This window comes from Polyodon spathula, chromosome 47 (genome assembly GCF_017654505.1).
Source record: "Polyodon spathula isolate WHYD16114869_AA chromosome 47, ASM1765450v1, whole genome shotgun sequence".
Lineage (NCBI taxonomy): Eukaryota > Metazoa > Chordata > Actinopteri > Acipenseriformes > Polyodontidae > Polyodon > Polyodon spathula.
This window is the reverse complement of record NC_054580.1, coordinates 2,673,820-2,696,407: the sequence shown is the minus strand read 5'-3', so window position 1 is coordinate 2,696,407 and position 22,588 is coordinate 2,673,820. Positions and strand designations below refer to the sequence as shown.

At 45.8% G+C, this 22,588-nt stretch overlaps 2 protein-coding genes across 5 annotated transcripts in view; both read left to right on the top strand.

Moving 5' to 3' along the window:
- The window catches only part of LOC121306250 (kelch repeat-containing protein), a 7,674-nt gene extending 1,358 nt beyond the window's left edge, over positions 1-6,316 (top strand). Inside the window, exons 2-12 of one of the 2 annotated variants that reach the window (XM_041237991.1) lie at positions 258-431; positions 1,013-1,088; positions 1,679-1,753; positions 2,087-2,354; positions 2,494-2,616; positions 2,915-3,105; positions 3,476-3,672; positions 3,956-4,047; positions 4,347-4,401; positions 5,440-5,537; positions 6,063-6,316. In XM_041237991.1, the coding sequence (XP_041093925.1) occupies positions 258-431; positions 1,013-1,088; positions 1,679-1,753; positions 2,087-2,354; positions 2,494-2,616; positions 2,915-3,105; positions 3,476-3,672; positions 3,956-4,047; positions 4,347-4,401; positions 5,440-5,537; positions 6,063-6,292 (1,579 nt within the window). In that variant the 3' untranslated portion in view covers positions 6,293-6,316. Of the gene's footprint in view, positions 1-257; positions 432-1,012; positions 1,089-1,678; positions 1,754-2,071; positions 2,355-2,493; positions 2,617-2,914; positions 3,106-3,475; positions 3,673-3,955; positions 4,048-4,346; positions 4,402-5,439; positions 5,538-6,062 lie in introns of both variants that reach the window. The other variant, XM_041237990.1, reaches the window with a different exon arrangement.
- A 2,757-nt stretch (positions 6,317-9,073) lies between these two features.
- On the top strand, positions 9,074-22,588 carry LOC121306243 (serine/threonine-protein kinase MARK1-like). Of its 3 annotated transcripts, none has more exons than XM_041237982.1 (3): positions 9,074-9,323; positions 21,334-21,516; positions 22,272-22,584. In XM_041237982.1, the coding sequence occupies exons 1-3, from the start codon at positions 9,273-9,275 to the stop codon at positions 22,497-22,499; spliced, it is 462 nt and encodes a 153-aa protein (XP_041093916.1). In that variant the 5' UTR covers positions 9,074-9,272; the 3' UTR covers positions 22,500-22,584. The 3 variants fall into 3 exon arrangements, with proteins under 3 accessions (XP_041093916.1, XP_041093918.1, XP_041093917.1); XM_041237984.1 differs by lacking the exon at positions 9,074-9,323 and adding an exon at positions 17,558-17,735 and having other exon boundaries at positions 22,272-22,588; XM_041237983.1 differs by lacking the exon at positions 9,074-9,323 and adding an exon at positions 17,739-17,821 and having other exon boundaries at positions 22,272-22,585.

Below are 22,588 nucleotides of genomic sequence, written 5' to 3'. Positions count from 1 at the left end.
CATTCCTAGGACTGCTCTCACTGACATTGCATAGGACGAGTTTGACTTCCTCACCAGTCCTGTCTCCTTATTGTGCCTAAGCCCTAACCCTGCTCAAACTCCTGGCTCCTGATCATTGCAATATTAATAATAATAATACTAGACTTCATTGAGGGGAGCTCTGAACCCCAGGACTGGGTGCAGCAGCAGCAGGGCTAGTGTGAGTTTCTAACCAGGCTGTGTCTCTGTGGTGTTTGTGTATATGTTTATGTTTGAAGTGATGTGGAGGCGTTGCAGTTCACCGCTCCCTTGCCAGTCTCCCGGCCGGACGCTCTCGTGCTATTTAGCCGTGGTGATTGGCGCTGCTTCTCCGCGGACACGGTGATCGACGTGCAGGTGACCGGGGGAGAGGGGGGGCCTCGGACTCTCGGGACCCTGACCCCAAAAAGCAAGTAAGAACAAACGGACGCTGTGTGTTGATTTGATCATTGGAGTGCCTGTTGTATTTCTCAACTACAGGGCTGCTATTGCACAGCGGTGTGATCCAGTCCAGGTTTTACTGCTGCCAGCTTGATCAGCCCCCAGTGTGTCTCGCTAACAAGCTCAGGTTTGTCTTATTATTAAACTCCTAGTGAAAGCAGGACTGGATCACACTGCTGTGCAGCGGGAGTCTGATTATTAAACTCCTAGTGAAAGCAGGACTGGATCACACTGCTGTGCAGCGGGAGTCTGATTATTAAACTCCTAGTGAAAGCAGGACTGGATCACACTGCTGTGCAGCGGGAGTCTGATTATTAAACTCCTAGTGAAAGCAGGACTGGATCACACTGCTGTGCAGCGGGAGTCTGATTATTAAACTCCTAGTGAAAGCAGGACTGGATCACACTGCTGTGCAGCGGGAGTCTGATTCCTGTCCCTGTTGGCTTATACAAGGGAGCAATGTGTGTGTATATGTAAGAATCTGTTGTGGTTTAATAGCTAATCTGTACTGAACCTTCTCTCTCTCTCTCTCTCTCTCTCTCTCATTGTGCAGGTGCCTGTACTGGGAGCGTGGAGTGGGAGAGAACTGGGAAGACTGGGAGACTCTGAGGCTCCCAGTTCAAGGAAGGGTAATTGAAGCCACTGGGTTTACACCGAACCACGTGATTGATTGATTGATTTGCATGAACAGATTGTCCAGACGGAGCTCTCCGCAGACGAGGGGGGCCGGCGTGGATCAGGGTGGGGCTGATTCTGCGTTCAGAGCGAATTCAGAAACAGCTGCTGGGGTTTGTGAGGATCGCTGCTTTTCTGAGACTCTGCGGAGAACAGAGATCCACACAAACCCGAGCAGCTGTTTCTGAATTCACTCTGAACGCTGAATCAGCCCCCCCCCCGATCCACGCCAGCGCCCCTCGTCTGTGTGTGTGTGTGTGTGGTGGTGGTGGGGGCAGTACGATTACCCCCTCCCTTAATGAAAAGCGAGTGTAAATTGATATAAACCCCACTCACGACAGTGAAGTTCGCTGGTGTTTTTTGTGTGTCCTCGTTCAGCTGTGTTTTGCTTTTGAGAGAGTCGCGTTTCCGAGCGCTAATGGAAACGCGGTGAGCAGGATCGCATGTTTCAGTGCTGCTGATTCAGTCGGCGACGGTCACGTTGTTTGTAAGCAGCCCTCCCTCGTGAATTGAGGTCAGTGACGTGTTTGTTTGGTGCCTCTAGTTGCTGGGGAAGGGTCCGGTCCCGGGTTCGGAGGATCCACAGACCACTCTCTGCAAGACTGAGAAAACGCCCAAGGTAGAGAAATCCCCTGTGTGTGAGAGAACGGCGAAGAAAATCTCATTCCGGTTTTAAAAATGTGCTCGTCTGTATAATCACGATACTCGCTGCTCGGACAGCATTGATATAGTTTAGCCATTGCGCGATCGATGCCTTTCGAAATGTAATGAAAAAAGTAACATTTGTGAACTTAATAATAATAATAAGAAGAAGAAGAAGAATATTGTTATTTATTTTACTCAAGTCAACATTCCAATGTTTTAGTCTGACAAATTCATTCACGTTGTGTTATTTTGTGAAGTGCTGAATTATCGGTTCATCTGGTTATTTTCGAAGCTCTCTGCTCCCCAGCTCCAGCCCCCCCACCCCCTCGCCCCTGCTGTGAAGGAGTCTCACGGGAAGAGGAAACGAGGGCTGAGAGTGAAGGAGGAGGAGGAGGTGGGGGGGGGAGACGAGGAGAACGCTTGTCCCAACAGCCCCCCCTCCTCCAAACGCACCACCCCCCAGCGCAGAGTCAAACCCACGGCCCGCGGCAGCCAGACCCGGCTCTTCGAACCCGCGCAGGGGTCCGGGAAGAGCGGGGGTCCCCGAGCCTCCACTGCCCCCGCCGGCACAGGAGGTAACTGCGTTATTCAGGACGGGACCCTGTTGGTGCATTCTCTTGGTTTCTTCTGTGTTGTACGGTTGTCTAATTGCATTTCTTGTAAATCTACAAATCTTATCTCTCTCTGTGTGTGTTGTTGGTCCGGTTTGTTTAGGCACTCCCTCCGGCCGGTGGGGCCAGGCCCTGTGCTCTATCGGGGGGCAGACTGCCCTCCTGATCGGGGGTCAAGGATCCAGAATGCAGTTCTGCAAGGACCCCATGTGGAAGCTGCACACAGGTACAGCAGGGACCCCCCCCGGCATTGTAAACCATGCCCCCCACTGGAACTATTAGAATCACATTATAAACCCCGCCCCCATTGGAACTATTAGAATGACATTATAAACCCCGCCCCCATTGGAAACTATTAGAATGACATTATAAACCCCGCCCCCATTGGAACTATTAGAATTTAGATCTCTTATATTAACATCATGTAATAAAAAATAGTCTCCTGGAAGCCACAAATGTTTCTCCCCCCCCCCCAATTCAGTTTTTCAGTTTCAGTATTCAGTAACGTTTTCCCGTTGCTATAGAGACCTGTTCCTGGGTCGCCGCGGAGACGATCGCCGCCGCCGGCCCCACCCCCGAGTGCCGCATCGGCCACACCGCGACCTTCGACCCAGAAACGGAGCGCATCTACGTCTTCGGAGGCTCCGAGAACAAAAAGTGGTTCAACGATGTCCACATCCTGGATACGAAGACGTGGCGCTGGTCCACAGTGGAGGTGAGACGGAGGCGGGGCTGCGGGTCGGTTAGTCTTCATTTCAGTAAGCTGGCAGATGTGCAAAGCTGTGCTCTTGCATCGTGATAGAGCGGTCTGCGTCGCTTCCAGCGATGCACGCAGAATCGGTCCAGCCCTGGCTGGAACTACACTTCCCAGCATGCCTCCTCGGCATGCGGCACCCTTGGGATGATGGGAACTGTAGTTCGTTAACTGCAACACCCATCGCACATGAGACCGAACTCTATTCCGATGCATCACGCAAAGAAACGAAATAATCAATCAATAAATAAATAAATTGATCATTTAGTTTCCTTCAGACTATCTGTGCCGCTGTGTTTTGAGGCAGACTGTTGGTTTCCTCCCCCCTTAGGCAATGGGTAAGGTGCCGCCCCTGGCCTATCACAGCACCTCCCTGTTCCGCGGGGAGCTCTTTGTGTTCGGGGGGGTGTTCCCAATGCCCCACCCGGAGCCCGACGGCTGCAGCGACTCCCTGTACATCTTTGACCCGCAGCACGAGATCTGGTACCGGCCCATTGTACTGGGAGAGGGACCGGCCGCGCGATCGGGGTGAGAAACGGTTCCACGCTTTGAAAACGCACTCCACTTCAAACGCGTTGATGGGAATCGGGCTCCCGCTGCTCAGCAGTGTGATCCAGCCCTGCTTTCACTAGGAGTTTAATAATCAGACACACCTGAGCTTGTTAGCTAGACACACTGGGGGCTGATCAAGCTGGTAGCAGTGAAACCTGGACTGGATCACACTGCTGTGCAATAGGAGTCTGATTCCCAGCCCTGTCGTTGAGTTCTCTCAGCTCTGTGATTCTGTCTGTGTGTCTCTCTTTGTCTCCAGTCACTCTGCCTGTCTCATTCAGAGGAAGCTGTATGTTTTCGGAGGCTGGGACACTCCTGTCTGCTTCAATGACATGCATACACTGGACCTGGGTAAGCGCCCCGACCCGATAGCTCCCCTTATACCAGGGGGGGGTTAAAAAAACAAAAAAAAATCTCATTAACCCTTTCAAGCAAGGCAACCTCATATGGGGGCAGATAATAAATATATTTTAATACATTATTGTACACAATCTTTTTTGCAACATGTTATTTTGATGTTATGTGTTTTGTACGTCTTGCATAGCCAGTTGTTGTGTTTTAATGCATTATTGAACAGATTGCATTTAGATGTTTATCTTTTTATGCATTTTTGAGTTCCTCAAGCAGTGCTGTCCGTTCATCCCGTGCAGGTCTGATGGAGTTTTCCAGAGTGGATGTCAGCGGAGCGCCCCCTTCGCCTCGGAGGTATGCACTGCACTCTACTGTTTATTTCATTTTGCTTGCTGGTTTCGGGTCCATTCCAACCGAGCCCTCCGTTACTGAACCAGACCCTTCACTGAACTGATAATTAGCTTAATTAGACCTTTTTACTTGTTTTCAGCTCTTAAACAGTTTGCATATTTCAAATTAGCTGTAACATTTTATAAGTTCAATATGTTAACAAGGGAACATTATTCAGCAGCTTTCACTGGACTCTATGAAGCTGAGGGAGTTCATTCTATATAGAGGGGGTGCAATTCAATATGTTAACAAGGGAACATTATTCAGCAGCTTTCACTGGACTCTATGAAGCTGAGGGAGTTCATTCTATATAGAGGGGGTGCAATTCAATATGTTAACAAGGGAACATTATTCAGCAGCTTTCACTGGACTCTATGAAGCTGAGGGAGTTCATTCTATATAGAGGGGGTGCAATTCAATATGTTAACAAGGGAACATTATTCAGCAGCTTTCACTGGACTCTATGAAGCTGAGGGAGTTCATTCTATATAGAGGGGGTGCAATTCAATATGTTAACAAGGGAACATTATTCAGCAGCTTTCACTGGACTCTATGAAGCTGAGGGAGTTCATTCTATATAGAGGGGGTGCAATTCAATATGTTAACAAGGGAACATTATTCAGCAGCTTTCACTGGACTCTATGAAGCTGAGGGAGTTCATTCTATATAGAGGGGGTGCAATTCAATATGTTAACAAGGGAACATTATTCAGCAGCTTTCACTGGACTCTATGAAGCTGAGGGAGTTCATTCTATATAGAGGGGGTGCAATTCAATATGTTAACAAGGGAACATTATTCAGCAGCTTTCACTGGACTCTATGAAGCTGAGGGAGTTCATTCTATATAGAGGGGGTGCAATTCAATATGTTAACAAGGGAACATTATTCAGCAGCTTTCACTGGACTCTGTGAAGCTGAGGGAGTTTGTTCTGTAGAGGGGTGGTGATGCAGATCTCTTGTACCAGCTGTGCCCTCGTGATTTTTGGTTTTGTTTTTCCCCAGCTGGCACGCCTGCGCCGCTCTGTCCGACTCCAGCTTTGTGATCCAGGGAGGGTACGACGGGAGCGTCGCCCTGAAGGATTCCTTCATCTTCAGCACCGGTGAGCGCCCGCAGCAATGGTCCCGGCGCTCCGCGAGCGGCTGGCGCAGATTCTGCGATTCCCGGGCGTCGTACCGGCTGTGTGGCGCACGGCTCCCCCTGCGAAAATGCCAGTTTCTCAAAGGCTCGGGTGAAATCTGTTTTTCTGCTCCAGATCGCTCTGCCCAGAAGGAGAAGGGGAAATTCCACTCCCTTCTTATTTATGTTTTTGTTTCTTTAAAAAAGGCGGACAGAGAAAAAAAATAAAAATCTACAATTTAGCGTTTGCTGTTCGGATAAGGATTTTAATAATTAGGAATGCTGTGTATCAATCCTAGAGGGGTAAAAAATGATTAGTTTTGCACAATCCAGTTTTTTTCCCCTCTATAATAAATCTCATGTTTTAGTATTGGAATATCTAGAAATGCCTATTTTCAGATTGTGCAATAAGGCTGTTTTTTGCATGGGGGGGGGGGGGCTGCTGTCCTAGTTATATATTCTATACTCACGATTTCTGCATCTCATTATTGCTCTATTTTAACCCCAGTAACAAACAGCTGGACAGCCCTGCTCCACCCCATTCTCTCAGCATTGCCCAGAGCAGGGCATTCCATGGTTACCCTGACAACAGCAGCAGAGGAGGAGGAGGAGCGGTCCGAAGACTGGCGGCCGGAGCCACGCCCCCACACTCTACTGATCTTCGGGGGCGGGGACAATGAGGGCGGGTTCTACTCTGACACTATGACGCTGAAGATTGACGAGGTGCTCGACCAATAGGCTGGATGCAAAAATATAAAATATATATATATATACATATATATATATATATTAGTGTGTGTGTTTTATATATATATATATATATATATATATATATATATATATATATATATATATATATATATATAACACAATTTTTTTTTGTAAGTACTGATATGTTCTCTAATTGGAGTGTTATTATTTTTAAATATGTACATACTGTATTTTGACAAGCATAAAGGTGTTGATTTTACTCCTGTGGCTCCTGTGTGTGTGTGTTTTCTTTTCCTCTCTGGAAAGTGTGATCCAGTCCTGCTTTCACTAGGAGTTTAATAATCAGACTCCCGCTGCACAGCTGCTTTCACTAGGAGTTTAATAATCAGACTCCCGATCCAGTCCTGCTTTCACTAGGAGTTTAATAATCAGACTCCCGCTGCACAGCAGTGTGATCCAGTCCTGCTTTCACTAGGAGTTTAATAATCAGACTCCCGCTGCACAGCAGTGTGATCCAGTCCTGCTTTCACTAGGAGTTTAATAATCAGACTCCCGCTGCACAGCAGTGTGATCCAGTCCTGCTTTCACTAGGAGTTTAATAATCAGACTCCCGCTGCACAGCAGTGTGATCCAGTCCTGCTTTCACTAGGAGTTTAATAATCAGACTCCCGCTGCACAGCAGTGTGATCCAGTCCTGCTTTCACTAGGAGTTTAATAATAAGACACACCTGAGCTTGTTAGCTAGACACACTGGGGGCTGATCAAGCTGGTATATAAACATTCATTAAGTAAACCGATTAAAAATAAAGGTGTCGTTTCACAGAGTTGCCGCTGGGTGGCAGCAGACTAATTCATAATAGACTCGGTTCCAGGCCGAGTTCCAATAGTGCCCGTGACGATTATTAATTAGATAATAATAGTAATAATAATAATAATGCTGGTTTATATTTAGATCAGCCAGTCTCTCTCCCTCTCTCTCATTCAAAACACTACTCCGCATCGAGGTAGGTGAGTGCGACCGATACAAACCGAGGGGAGAGATCATCTTCTGCAGCCCCGCTGTCCTAACTCGCTCTGACAGACGGAGCCCGAGTGGAGATCGATTAGATCTGAGCAGATGGAAACGAACGAGCCTGGTTTGAACCCGCTTTCAAGAACACGGGGGCTGTGAGACCCGGGTATATATCCTCAAAAGCGACGGGCACAAACGAATAGGATGGGAGTGTGTATCGAAACCTGTAAACACACATGTAAAATGTTTTTTTAAATAATAATAATAATAATAATAATAAATTAAATTAAAAACATAAGTGAAATCGCGATCAGTCTTCAAATAATCCGTCATGCATAGACAGCAATTCCATATGGTATATTTTGCATGAAGTATAATCGAATAAAATATGCAGGCGAAACAAAAACGTCGTGATATAAAAGAATATAGAACCACTCATCAAATATACTAAATAATAATAAAGTAAATGAATCGATAGTTCAGCCATTTCCAAGGAAGAAAGTATGGTTTAAGACAAAAATAAATAAATAAAAATAATGATTTACTATAGAATATATAGAGAATAATAGAAAACAAACGGATAGACTCGCTTTCACGACGCCTGGAGATTTACACAGGACGCAACAGCAGAGCGTGACGTCATTCGCCACAGCTAGAGAATGACGTCATAAAGACAGTCGATTCAAAGGGTGCTAGATTCGAAAAAGAAAAACTCTTGCGTATCAAAAACCATTAAAAATGTAAAAGACAAAAATAAATAATTAAACTAAAATGGGAATGATTGATTCAAACTAAAAAAATAAATAAAATCTGTTCTCTCTGGACGGTTCAGATTAATCAATGTTTATCAATGTTTTTTTTTTTTTTTTTTTCCAATCACCCTGTATATATATATATATAGGATTTTACCCGACACAGAAGTAAAGTTTAGTGGAAACTGCAGCGCTTGATAATTGCAAAATCGCAATTAATGTGCACGAAAGTGGGCTGGTCGGGTGACGTCACGTTCGTTTTTTTTTTTTTTTTCCCAAGCGAACGACGGGAAAGCCCGAGTGGGTTCGTGAACGGGGGCCCGATCGCTTCCGAAAGCTGCCGAAAGCTTCCGAAAGCGCGTCGGTCTGTTCGGCGGCCAGCCCCCTTCCCCTCTCACAGCGGCCATGTTCCGGATTCTCGGTGTGTGAAGCAGGGAGACGGCTCGGAGATTACCGGAGCCCCGGCTTTAAAAACAACAACAGCAACAACGCAAAAACAAAAAGCAAACGAGTAGCGGACCGGGGGGACCTTTTCCAGGCTTGCAGCACACTCTCACAACGACACTCGGCTTCCCCCGAAAACGAGAAACTCTATCTATGCATTTTTTGCAGCCTTTGCTATCCGGTTAAAAGACGTGAACACGTTATTTTTTTTTTTCTTTTGAAGGAGTAGGAAGGGGGGAATAAATATATATATATATATATTTATTTATTTGCAAACGAGAGGTCGAGTTCCGCTTGGCCCGGCCTAGCCTAACCCCCGAATCCCCGGTCTCGATTGTTCCCTTGTAGCGGAGAACAAGCTCCTTGGCCTGGGCATCCTATCCAATACCCCCCTCTCTCTCTCTCACCCCCCTCTCTCTCTCTCTCCCCTCTTACTTCCTCGAGAGAGGGGAGAAACCAACTCAAATGTAAAAAAAAAAAAAAAAAAAAAAAACAGACCTTTTGTTGTTTTTGTTATTTAAACAAGTTTCGTTAGTTTCTAATAAAGTATTTTTTTTAAGGGTTTTTTTTTTTTTTGTTCTGTGGCTGAAAAAAAAAAGTTTATATTTTGCCTCAAATCAACTACCGTGTTTTTTTTTTTTTTTTTTCCTCTCTCTCTTCAAAATGTGGCTGTCAAGTTTTTGACTTATAATCTTTATATATATTTTTTTTTCAAATGTTCTCTACATTTTAAAAGGGGAAACAAAACACCTTTTTTTATATATTATTATTATTTTTTTTTATTTCAATAACCCTCAAAATGTCGACCAGAACTCCATTATCTACAGTGAACGAGAAAGACAGCTCCCAGGTAAGAGGCGTTTGTTATTGTATTTCAAACCCAAATAACTTTTAAAATAAATCGCCTGTTTACAACCAGACGCTGTATTTAACTGTGTTGTTGTTATTATTATTATTATTTATTATTATTATTATTATCTCTTCTCAGTTAAACAGCAGCTGTCTGAATGTTAATACGCGTTTCTGTGTTTTTAATTTCCAACTTCTTCCTTCATATATGTAACCTGTTACATGTGTGTGTGTCAAATTACATATATAACCTGAGGTATGAAGTGTGTGTGTGTGTATAAATATATATATATAATGTCAGAAAATAAAATTGCGTTTATAATAAAATAAAAATAATCCTTACAAATTAATATACGAGTCAGGATTCATTTTCGTTTGTTTGTTTGTTTGTTTGTTTGTTGTTGGTATTTCCTAGCCCCTGTCTTTGTGTGTTGTTTAAATCTGCGTAAACGAGGCTTTCTTTTTTTTTTAATAAAAAATAATTCATTTGTTTTTGAGGCAAACCCCGTGATACTGATCCGTGGGGTTTATTTTAAGTTTCAGCGACGGGACGATTCAATGATAATACCTCATTGTCTTTAAATATAACATGCCTGCCAATGCTGCAGTCTGGTGTGCGACTTTAATGCACGATAATAAAAAAATAAAAACACTGTTGGGGTTTATTACAGCATGTTTTAATTTGTGAATACGTTTTTACAGGACTAGCAGGTCCCAGGATAGGCGTGTTCAATACAGTTTGTAATGCGGAGTTAATGATGTCGCCACAGGTGTGTGGGTGTTAAATATTGCCTTTTAAAAAAAAAAAATAATAATAATAATCTATCTGATTTGTAAAAGATTCACTTTGAATTTAAACAGCGGGCAATGCGTTCCTCTGCCTTTGCCAGCAAAACCAAGTAGACACGGCGCTAATTGATTATATATATATATATATATATATATATATGTATATGTATATATATATATATGTGTGTGTGTGTGTATATATATATATATATATATATATATATATATATATATATATATATATATATATATATATATATATATAATACATATATATATATATATATATATATATATATATATAACTGTCTCCGATCCTTGTCTTGATCTTGCCATCAGAATCACCCTTTGACATCAGTTCATACATAATGTACCAGAGAGAAACGATTCAGCATAATTACAAGACTAACGCTGTCTCCAAACCTCTTTGGTACCGGGCTCCAATCCCTCATCAGTTTTTAAGATGATTTCTTTTGTGTGTGTGTATATATATAAATTGTGGCACATCGCTGGAAACTAGCCCTGCACACAGTCCTGGGCTTCAGAACTCCCTGCAATTAAGTATATACTTTAAAATGACCAGGGATCATACCTGACATACCCTGGCTCCTGATCATTGCAATATTAATAATAATAATAATACTAGACTTCATTGAGGGGAGCTCTGAACCCCAGGACTGGGTGCAGCAGCAGCAGGGCTAGTGTGAGTTTCTAACCCTGCTCAAACTCCTGGCTCCTGATCATTGCAATATTAATAATAATAATACTAGACTTCATTGAGGGGAGCTCTGAACCCCAGGACTGGGTGCAGCAGCAGCAGGGCTAGTGTGAGTTTCTAACCCTGCTCAAACTCCTGCCTCCTGATCATTGCAATATTAATAATAATAATACTAGACTTCATTGAGGGGAGCTCTGAACCCCAGGACTGGGTGCAGCAGCAGCAGGGCTAGTGTGAGTTTCTAACCCTGCTCAAACTCCTGCCTCCTGATCATTGCAATATTAATAATAATAAACTAGACTTCATTGAGGGGAGCTCTGAACCCCAGGACTGGGTGCAGCAGCAGCAGCAGGGCTAGTGTGAGTTTCTAACCCTGCTCAAACTCCTGCCTCCTGATCATTGCAATATTAATAATAATAATACTAGACTTCATTGAGGGGAGCTCTGAACCCCAGGACTGGGTGTGCAGCAGCAGCAGGGCTAGTGTGAGTTTCTAACCCTGCTCAAACTCCTGGCTCCTGATCATTGCAATATTAATAATAATAATACTAGACTTCATTGAGGGGAGCTCTGAACCCCAGGACTGGGTGCAGCAGCAGCAGGGCTAGTGTGAGTTTCTAACCCTGCTCAAACTCCTGGCTCCTGATCATTGCAATATTAATAATAATAAACTAGACTTCATTGAGGGGAGCTCTGAACCCCAGGACTGGGTGCAGCAGCAGCAGGGCTAGTGTGAGTTTCTAACCCTGCTCAAACTCCTGGCTCCTGATCATTGCAATATTTATAATAATAATAATAGACTTCATTGAGGGGAGCTCTGAACCCCAGGACTGGGTGCAGCAGCAGCAGGGCTAGTGTGAGTTTCTAACCCTGCTCAAACTCCTGGCTCCTGATCATTGCAATATTAATAATAATAATACTAGACTTCATTGAGGGGAGCTCTGAACCCCAGGACTGGGTGCAGCAGCAGCAGGGCTAGTGTGAGTTTCTAACCCTGCTCAAACTCCTGCCTCCTGATCATTGCAATATTAATAATAATAATACTAGACTTCATTGAGGGGAGCTCTGAACCCCAGGACTGGGCAGCAGCAGCAGCAGGGCTAGTGTGAGTTTCTAACCCTGCTCAAACTCCTGGCTCCTGATCATTGCAATATTAATAATAATAATACTAGACTTCATTGAGGGGAGCTCTGAACCCCAGGACTGGGTGCAGCAGCAGCAGGGCTAGTGTGAGTTTCTAACCCTGCTCAAACTCCTGGCTCCTGATCATTGCAATATTAATAATAATAATACTAGACTTCATTGAGGGGAGCTCTGAACCCCAGGACTGGGTGCAGCAGCAGCAGGGCTAGTGTGAGTTTCTAACCCTGCTCAAACTCCTGCCTCCTGATCATTGCAATATTAATAATAATAATACTAGACTTCATTGAGGGGAGCTCTGAACCCCAGGACTGGGTGCAGCAGCAGCAGCAGGGCTAGTGTGAGTTTCTAACCCTGCTCAAACTCCTGGCTCCTGATCATTGCAATATTAATAATAATAATACTAGACTTCATTGAGGGGAGCTCTGAACCCCAGGACTGGGTGCAGCAGCAGCAGCAGCTAGTGTGAGTTTCTAACCCTGCTCAAACTCCTGCCTCCTGATCATTGCAATATTAATAATAATAATACTAGACTTCATTGAGGGGAGCTCTGAACCCCAGGACTGGGTGCAGCAGCAGCAGCAGCAGGGCTAGTGTGAGTTTCTAACCCTGCTCAAACTCCTGCCTCCTGATCATTGCAATATTAATAATAATAATACTAGACTTCATTGAGGGGAGCTCTGAACCCCAGGACTGGGTGCAGCAGCAGCAGGGCTAGTGTGAGTTTCTAACCCTGCTCAAACTCCTGCCTCCTGATCATTGCAATATTAATAATAATAATACTAGACTTCATTGAGGGGAGCTCTGAACCCCAGGACTGGGTGCAGCAGCAGCAGGGCTAGTGTGAGTTTCTAACCCTGCTCAAACTCCTGGCTCCTGATCATTGCAATATTAATAATAATAATACTAGACTTCATTGAGGGGAGCTCTGAACCCCAGGACTGGGTGCAGCAGCAGCAGCAGCAGGGCTAGTGTGAGTTTCTAACCCTGCTCAAACTCCTGCCTCCTGATCATTGCAATATTAATAATAATAATACTAGACTTCATTGAGGGGAGCTCTGAACCCCAGGACTGGGTGCAGCAGCAGCAGGGCTAGTGTGAGTTTCTAACCCTGCTCAAACTCCTGGCTCCTGATCATTGCAATATTAATAATAATAATACTAGACTTCATTGAGGGGAGCTCTGAACCCCAGGACTGGGTGCAGCAGCAGGGCTAGTGTGAGTTTCTAACCCTGGCGATCGCTGTCCAGATAGCGGTGGGACTGTCTGTAACGTATATGAATTGGTGACAGATCTGTAATGGATAACTAACCAAGTGGTGGGGGGGGGGGGAGTTGGAACAGTCAAAGTTAATTGAGAAAAAAAATGAAGAGCCAGCTTCATGCTTCAACCTAGACTTTTAATGCGTCAGGTACAAATGAAGCACCGGGTTTTTTTGCAAACGAGAGGTCGAGCCAGCACAGCGACAGAGCGGTTTCTTTCCAGGATGGCCGTTGCGATTCCAATCCCGGACGCGCGGCGTTTAGACCACACGGCTAACCCAGCGCTCCTGGTCTCCGGAGAGCTCCCTCTAACGTGCACGGGAGCGTGCCAGCAGCCCGGCGAGGGAGGGCTTGTGCCCGTAAATATTTACCAAACACGCAATTACTTTCATTTCCGCAGAACCAGGGCGCTCCCAGCTAGTTACGGGTTTTGTTTATTTGTGCAAGTCCTCCCTGGGCTTTCGTTTTTTTGAGAAGGAGACTTTTGTCTTAAATGAGTTTGGGTTTACTGTTAGTTTATTTGGCAGACGCCTGCTTTATCCCAGGAGACTCGCACAGGTGTCCCAGGGCAGGGTTACAATGCAAGCCTCATATTTAAATGCAGTGCGGTTTACAGCCAGTGCAAATAATAACACTGCTAGAATCCAATATGAACTAGGATGCCGTGTATAATAATAACACTGCTAGAATCCAATATGAACTAGGATGCCGTGTATAATAATAACACTGCTAGAATCCAATATGAACTAGGATGCCGTGTATAATGATAACACTGCTAGAATCCAATATGAACTGGGATGCCGTGTATAATAATAACGCTGCTAGAATACAATATGAACTGGGATGCAGCCAGTTAGGATCACAGTGAGTTATATCTACAGTGTTAGCAGTGCAATAGTGCAAGGACAGCACCTCAGCGGAGGGTCCAGTAACGAGGTGCTGAGGGTTAGACGAGTCCAGAGCAGGAGATCCAGAGATCTTGCTGCCCAGTCGTTATCTGGAAAGTTAATTCCGCCTCGTCCTATTTTTTCGGAGTGCCGCTTGTTAGCCACGTGTGACAATGCCACAGGTCTGTGCTGAAGGCCGTACTTATTCCACTGTGTTCCCAGGAGGACATTTTCAGCAAATTTCTTTCTTTTAAAAATGATAAGTTTGTTTTTGGGGCAGGGAGTGGAGGGAGGGGGGAGGTCGTCAATTCCTCTTTTCCCAATTCCATTTTAAAATCAATCCTTTGAAGGAATTGATCTTTTCAATGTGATAAGTCAGCTGCTTTAAAACGCAAAGACAATTTAACTGACGAGCACAGAGGTGACTTCACAGTGTTGCCACTGCGAGAGGCTCATTAACAGAATACCACTAATCGCTGCTTTCACTGGGAGTTTAATAATCAGACACACCTGAGCTTGTTAGCTAGACACACTGGGGGCTGATCAGTGAAACTGGGCGACACTGCTGTCCGATTCCCATCCCTGCAAATTATCCAGGAGAAATCACTGGATTGCCCATTTTGATATATTTTTTTTTTTAAAGAGGCTCTCTCAAACGGTAGAGACTGGTTTTGTCCTCGTATTTGACGATTTTAACGCACGCCGCAGTTTCGATCAGGGGTCCCAGGACTGCCTTTCCAAAGCAGATCCACCTTTTACCTCGCTTTAATTACCCGTTCCTCTCTGGTTTCTCCGCGATACGAATGCCCCGGTTTGACGTCATTTTTAAAACGTGTTCTCACTGTGTCGATCATTAGTGAGCGTTTCTGTGCTGTGGGGGTTTGTCGAGTGATTGCGAGCGAGACGCTTTGTGTTTTGAATTGAAAGCAATGGTCTCGAGGAGTTGAACGGGTCAAAGTTCAAGTATATTTTCCTCTAGAGGAATTGCCACTGTTTGACGTCACTTCTCGGGTATTGTGCCATATAATAAGACTCCCATCGCATAGCGGTTTGATCCGTTCCTGGTTTTACTACGAGTCTAATAATACCTGAGCTTGTCACCTACACTCGGTGGCTAATCGAGCGCCCTATAAAACCTGGACTGGGTGAAACTGCTCTGCAATAGGAGTTTTATTTCCATCCCTGCACACATCTATATCACTCATAATTTTCCAGCTAATTGAAAATGAAAGAATATTGGAATACTAGCTTTTAAAACATGAAGGTGATGGGGGAAAAAAAAATCTATCCTTGAAAATACGACAGCCTTAAGGTCTAATTCCGCTTGGATGAATTCACCACTGAAAAGCCTAGGACCCCCCCCCCCCTCATCTCTTTGGCTGTCGTGTAAAGTTTCCGAGCTCCAAACTCTGCTAACTCCTCGAAGGAGCAACCCTAAACCGGACCTGTCCTTGAGCCGGTCTGAGGGTCGCTGCCTCCCCTTCCCAAACCGGAGTCTGTCAGACATGCCATCGCTGTTCCTGCCGGCTCCACTCCCCGCGGACACAAATAGAAGCAATAGGGTTATTTTTATCTCTCTCTCTCTCTCTCTCTCTCTCTCTCTCTCAGCAGCGTTGTTTCCTGAAACGGCATTTACAAATTACAACGCCGTGTTTGTTCAATCGCAAACCAGTTAGAAACGACGGAGTCTCTGCTACAGCATTGCTTCTTGTTACCCGAGTCAGAAAGTGTTTTCAAGTTGCTGATGAAGCAGAGAGGTCCTGCCCAGCTGTCTGGCGATACCGCTCAATCTGCTAGAGGCCAGTCTGTGACAATTCAGCTGCCTTGTTGTTCTGAGTTTGTGTGTTTGTGTGTGTGTGGGGGGGGGGGGGGATCCAAATTTTAAACTGCAATCATGTTGTGTGGTCCTCGAAATACCCGACTGATGCATTAAATGATCAGGAGCCAGGAGTTTGAGCAGGGTTAGAAACTCACACTAGCCCTGCTGCTGCTGCACCCAGTCCTGGGGTTCAGAGCTCCCCTCAATGAAGTCTAGTATTATTATTATTAATATTGCAATGATCAGGAGGCAGGAGTTTGAGCAGGGTTAGAAACTCACACTAGCCCTGCTGCTGCTGCACCCAGTCCTGGGGTTCAGAGCTCCCCTCAATGAAGTCTAGTATTATTATTATTAATATTGCAATGATCAGGAGGCAGGAGTTTGAGCAGGGTTAGAAACTCACACTGCCCTGCTGCTGCTGCACCCAGTCCTGGGGTTCAGAGCTCCCCTCAATGAAGTCTATTATTATTATTATTAATATTGCAACAGGAGTTTGAGCAGGGTTAGAAACTCACACTAGCCCTGCTGCTGCTTCTGCACCCAGTCCTGGGGTTCAGAGCTCCCCTCAATGAAGTCTAGTATTATTAATAATATTGCAGTGATGAGGAGTTTGAGCAGGGTTAGAGACTCGTGCTATTGCTAGGATTAGGGTTAGTGTGAAGCCATGCTGTTGTACCTTGTCAGCCAGCATGATTTATAGAATACCTGCTGACTGGCTTGGGGGGGCGGGGCAGTGTGCCTGTCTTCTTCTGCCATGCCAGTACAGTAGCTCTGTGCAAACGCAGTTTTTAAGGAGGAGGATGCATTGGCTGAGGCTTTGCATCAAACACGGTAAACGTTTCATTTTTTGGTCACTTTGCAGACTAATTTATAAAAAAAAAAAAAAAAAAAAAAATGAATTTCACGATAGTGACGCGCGCGTGCACACCGGAGTCCACACTAGAAGTCTCTCTCGTTGGTGTATACAGGGATGGGAACGAGACTCCCGCTGCACAGCAGTGTGATCCAGTCCTGCTTTCACTAGGAGTTTAATAATCAGACTCCCGCTGCACAGCAGTGTGATCCAGTCCTGCTTTCACTAGGAGTTTAATAATCAGACTCCCGCTGCACAGCAGTGTGATCCAGTCCTGCTTTCACTAGGAGTTTAATAATAAGACACACCTGAGCTTGTTAGCTAGACACACTGGGGGCTGATCAAGCTGGCAGCAGTGAAACCTGGACTGGATCACACTGCTGTGCGGCGGGAGTCTGATTCCCATCATTGATGTGTTGGGATTGATTAAAAGGGAGTTTGGAATTGGGAATGTATTGAAAAAAGGGGAAATCGAATTGAAAAACCAGTAACTGCTGATGGCTTGCGATGTGGTGAAACGTGATTCTTGCGTTGAAACGGACTCTCTCTCTGTGAACACGCACATCGCTTTATTCTGAAGGAAGAAGGCGGAAGGTGAGATTTTGTCAGGTTTTTTTTTTTAAATTCTGTTTTTAGTCTGACGGAAGTAGGCGGGGTTGACACGAGTTCATTTCTCTTGTGTTGGCAAGACCCATGCACAGCCAAGGGAAGGGGGGGGGGGGGCTGGGGGGGGGGGGGGCGAGGGGGGAGCGCTAGCTTTAGCTGGGCTCCACTGCAAACTCTCCTTGTTGGGCACCTGCTAAGGTAGCTCCCCAGCTCGGCTTGCCTCGGATTTGCATACAAATCAGACTTCACCCTCTGCCTCAGAGTCTGTGTGTGTGTTCTGACAAACAGGGGTGTAACCTTGTAGTGATCTCACTGTGCGACGCGGACCTCGACATGCAGGTAAATCCTCTTTCCTGGCCGCTCCTGACTGCTCGGATCTGAAGTTCGCAGCCGCGGCGATGGGGGTGAATGTTCCTGACAGGCTGGTGTGTACCTCTCCTGTGTCTTGTGGCTGTGGTTGATCGCTGAGGTATTTCGATTCAGCAGACGTGTGCGGTTGCTTGTGTTATTTTGTTTTTTGAGTGTAGTTGTAGTTGAACAGTATAGCTTTGGAATTAGTTTTGTGGTTGATCCCCAGTTGCGTTTGAGAGATCTATAAAGATCAAAGTGAGGGGCGTATTATTGTGTTCGCTAGAGTTTTAGGGCTGCCTGTTCTTCTTCTTCTTCTTATTATTATTATTATTATTGTTAGGAGTTTCATTTGATTACATTAGCTTGGTTGATCCTAGCTAATAATAAGACACACCTGAGCTTGTTAGCTAGACACACTGGGGGCTGATCAAGCTGGTAGCAGTGAAACCTGGACTGGATCACACTGCTCTGCAATAGGAGTCTGATTCCCAGCCCTGTGAGTCTAGCGTTCTGCAGAGGCTTCAGATCTTTTGCATTTGACTCTAATCTGATAAACTTGATCTTTATTTAAATATTTGTGGTTTTAACATTTTACAAATGTCAGCCAGTTAAATATATATATAATTAAAATGATCTTCATTTCTTGAAACACGCTGCATTGTTTTTCTTCTTGCTGTGTAAGATGTCTGCCGGCATTGCTGTGTTTTGAAAGTGGCGGAGAGGGAGATGAGAGAGGGAGAGAGACTGAGAGAGACTCCTTATTGGTATTCCACGCAGCAGGGCTCTCAAACATAGCTGGGGAAACCCAGAAACTCGCTGTAATGAATGCATGACCAAGCCTGCCTCGCTCTCTCCTTTCTTTGTCTGTCTCTCGGTCTTTCTCTTTGTCTTGCGCTCTGTCCCTTTCTTGCTTTGTGTCTCCTTTCTTTCTCTGTCACCTCTCTCTCCTTCCACTGTCCCCCGTCTCTCTCTCTCTGTGTCTGTTCGTCTTGCTTTCTGTCTGTCTCTCTCTGATTTGTAGAGGCTTGTTCCGCTGGCTTGCTCTCTCTCTCTCTCTCTCTCTCTCTCTCTCTCTCTCTCTCTCTCGTTTTGTTCTCTCATTGCCTCGTTGCCGCTCCCCGCCTGTGTCTGCTGTAGGTCAGTCAGGTTTGGGCTTGTATCTCTGAAGAGCCGGGAGATGACAGATCAGGTCTGTATCGCAGCATTGAGAACAGACGGAAATCCCAGCTCTGTAACCCTAGCAGTTACACCAGGACTGGCAGTACGTTTCCTCTCTCCTTCGCTTCGTTTTCTGATTTCATTTTATAGGTGCGTCACTTCGTTAGACCGTCATGCTAAACCTTCAAAAAAAAATTAAATAAAGAACAATCAGACTCCTGTTGCACAGCAGTGTGATCCAGTCCAGGTTTCACTGCTAGCAGCTTGATCAGCCCCCAGTGTGTCTAGCTAACAAGCTCAGGTGTGTCTTATTATTAAACTCCTAGTGAAAGCAGGACTGGACCTTTAACCCCAGGCTTGGTGACGTTTTGCTATTTGGGAACCTTTTCTCTCTAGTCTAACTTGCAAACAAAACTCTTAACCCCCAGCCCCCCCCCCCCCTTTGCGTGAGTCGTTTACAAGGTGAGTCTCTTTTATAAATAGCTTGCAGAATGGTTCACCCGTCTAGTTTGAGAACAGCCGCCACTTGAACTGTCATGTAAGTGATAACTTTGTCATGTTTGCGTAATCGGACGGGTGCGAGTGACAGAGAGAGAGAGGTAGAGGGAAGGGGGGAGAGGGAGGTGCTTCTACATGCAATGAATAAGGCTGAGACTGCTAGCATTGCAGACCTGAACTCCTGTTGCACAGCGGTGTGATCCAGTCCAGGTTTCTCTGCTCCCAGCTTGATCAGCCCCCAGTGTGTCTAGCTAACAAGCTCAGGTGTGTCTTATTATTAAACTCCTAGTGAAAGCAGGACTGGATCACACCACTGTGCAGCGGGAGTCTGATTATTAAACTCCTAGTGAAAGCAGGACTGGATCACACTGCTGTGCAGCGGGAGTCTGATTATTAAACTCCTAGTGAAAGCAGGACTGGATCACACTGCTGTGCAGCGGGAGTCTGATTATTAAACTCCTAGTGAAAGCAGGACTGGATCACACTGCTGTGCAGCGGGAGTCTCGTTTCCTAAACTCCTAGTCCAGCAGGACTGGATCACACTGCTGTGCAGCGGGAGTCTGATTAAACTCCTAAACTCCTAGTGAAAGCAGGACTGGATCACACCGCTGTGCAGCGGGAGTCTGATTATTAAACTCCTAGTGAAAGCAGGACTGGATCACACTGCTGTGCAGCGGGAGTCTGATTATTAAACTCCTAGTGAAAGCAGGACTGGATCACACTGCTGTGCAGCGGGAGTCTGATTATTAAACTCCTAGTGAAAGCAGGACTGGATCACACTGCTGTGCAGCGGGAGTCTCGTTTCCTAACTCTCCAGCAGTGGTCTGTTTCCGCGGAGTTTGATCTGCATGAAAATCAGGACGAATAGTTTGTCAGGATTTGAATATGTACTTCCAGTGACCTTTGAGAGAGAGAGAGAGATCGCTCGCTCTCTGCAACTCCTCTCTCTCTCTCTCTTCGCAATGATCAGATGCCCTTGTAAAAGACTCCATCGGGGCTGGGAATCAGACTCCTGTTGCACAGCAGTGTCACCCAGTCCAGGTTTTACTGCTGCCAGCTTGATCTGAGGGGAGTTTTTTTTGTGAATTGTGTATTTGTTCTTATGGTCGTGTTTGTTTGCAGAAGAGAATTGCTAGTGGCTGGTTTTTGTGTCTGTGCCAGGTGAAGGACAGGCGGGGTGTAGGGACCGTTGTCTGCCCTCTTTGATGTCTCCTAGGCTGGGCACTGGGGGCTGCATGTCACACCCTGCTGGTAATGAATTCAGCACTTCACAGTGGGGTGAGAGGAGGTGGCAGGGTTATTTCCAGCTTCCTCGCTATATCGCCCTGCCGCGTTGACCTAAACACAAACTCCATGTGCTGTACGCTGCAACTTAACCCATAAAGCATAGCTGAATAAATCCTTTCAAATACCTTGTTTAGCACTGGGAGGGAGCTAGGACTCCTACTGCACAGCGGTGTGATCCATTCCAGGTTTCACTGCTGCCAGCTTGATCAGCCCCCAGTGTGTCTAGCTAACAAGCTCAGGTGTGTCTGATTATTAAACTCCTAGTGAAAGCAGGACTGGATCACACTGCTGTGCAGCGGGAGTCTGATTATTAAACTCCTAGTGAAAGCAGGACTGGATCACACTGCTGTGCAGCGGGAGTCTGATTATTAAACTCCTAGTGAAAGCAGGACTGGATCACACTGCTGTGCAGCGGGAGTCTGATTATTAAACTCCTAGTGAAAGCAGGACTGGATCACACCGCTGTGCAGCGGGAGTCTGATTATTAAACTCCTAGTGAAAGCAGGACTGGATCCTGGTGCAGCGGGAGTCTCGTTCCCGTCCCTGGGTCCCCAAAACGTTTATGTCAGTTAAACCCTGACAGCGCTGCGCTGGGAGAGCAGCTTCCCCTGGTGTTAACGTTGCCCCCTCTCTGCCCCCGCAGCACTCCTCCGCTCACACAGAGCCGGTGAAGTCGGCCCGCTCCGGCATGCCACGCTGCCGGAACTCCGTTGCCACGACGGCGGACGAGCAGCCACACATCGGCACCTACCGGCTGCTCAAGACCATCGGCAAGGGCAACTTCGCCAAGGTGAAACTGGCACGCCACGTGCTGACCGGCAGAGAGGTGAGAGAACCGATTAGCAAGACGGCCTTCTCTTTCACTCCACGTCCTTTTCTCTGCTCTTCCTTCTTTCTCCCTCAAGTCCTTTCTTTCTCTCTCCCTCATATCTTTCTTTCTCGCCCTCTTTGTCTTTCTTCCTCTCGTTTCAATTCAAGATGCTTTACTGTCATGACGAGAATGAACACGTTTTGTCAAAACAATGTATAACAAACGTTACGAAACATTAAGCTTACTAAAACGCTTCTCTCTGCTAACATCGTTCATCCTTCCTTTCTTCCTCTCCTTCCCTCTCTCTCTCACTTTTTTAAGCAGTCTGGGATGTTAGAAATAACGCACGTATAAAGTCTGTGCTGTTCCTCTCACTACATTCCAAATCCTGCAGCAACACAGGCTTTTAGCAGTGTGATCCAGTCCAGGTTTCACTGCTACCAGCTTGATCAGCCCCCAGTGTGTCTAGCTAACAAGCTCAGGCATGTCTAATTATTAAACTCCTAGTGAGAGCAGGACTGGATCACACTGCTGTGCAGCGGGAGTCTGATTATTAAACTCCTAGTGAAAGCAGGACTGGATCACACTGCTGTGCAGCGGGAGTCTGATTATTAAACTCCTAGTGAAAGCAGGACTGGATCACACTGCTGTGCAGCGGGAGTCTGATTATTAAACTCCTAGTGAAACCAGGACTGGATCACACCGCTGCGCAATGAAGCTTCGAGCAGTTATAATTAATGCTGTCTGCTCTTCTCCTCTCCCTTTTTCAGGTTGCTGTTAAAATAATCGACAAAACACAACTGAATGCCTCGAGTCTGCAAAAGGTAAGAGGAACAGAACGTTATATTATACAGATCAAGAATTACAGTACGATTAAGAGCAAAGGCACAAAATACAATGGCTTCAGTCCTAATAAGAGCGAATGCAACACACAGTGCGATTTGATATCAGGGCAGTGCGAGAGCGGAGAGCAGTGGTGCGAGTTGCCTCAGGGTTAGATATGATTGCAGGTGACAGACTGGGTTGAGTGCAGGGTTGAATACAGTGAAGTGGGGAGCAGATAAGTGCAAGGCAGGGTGCTGTACTG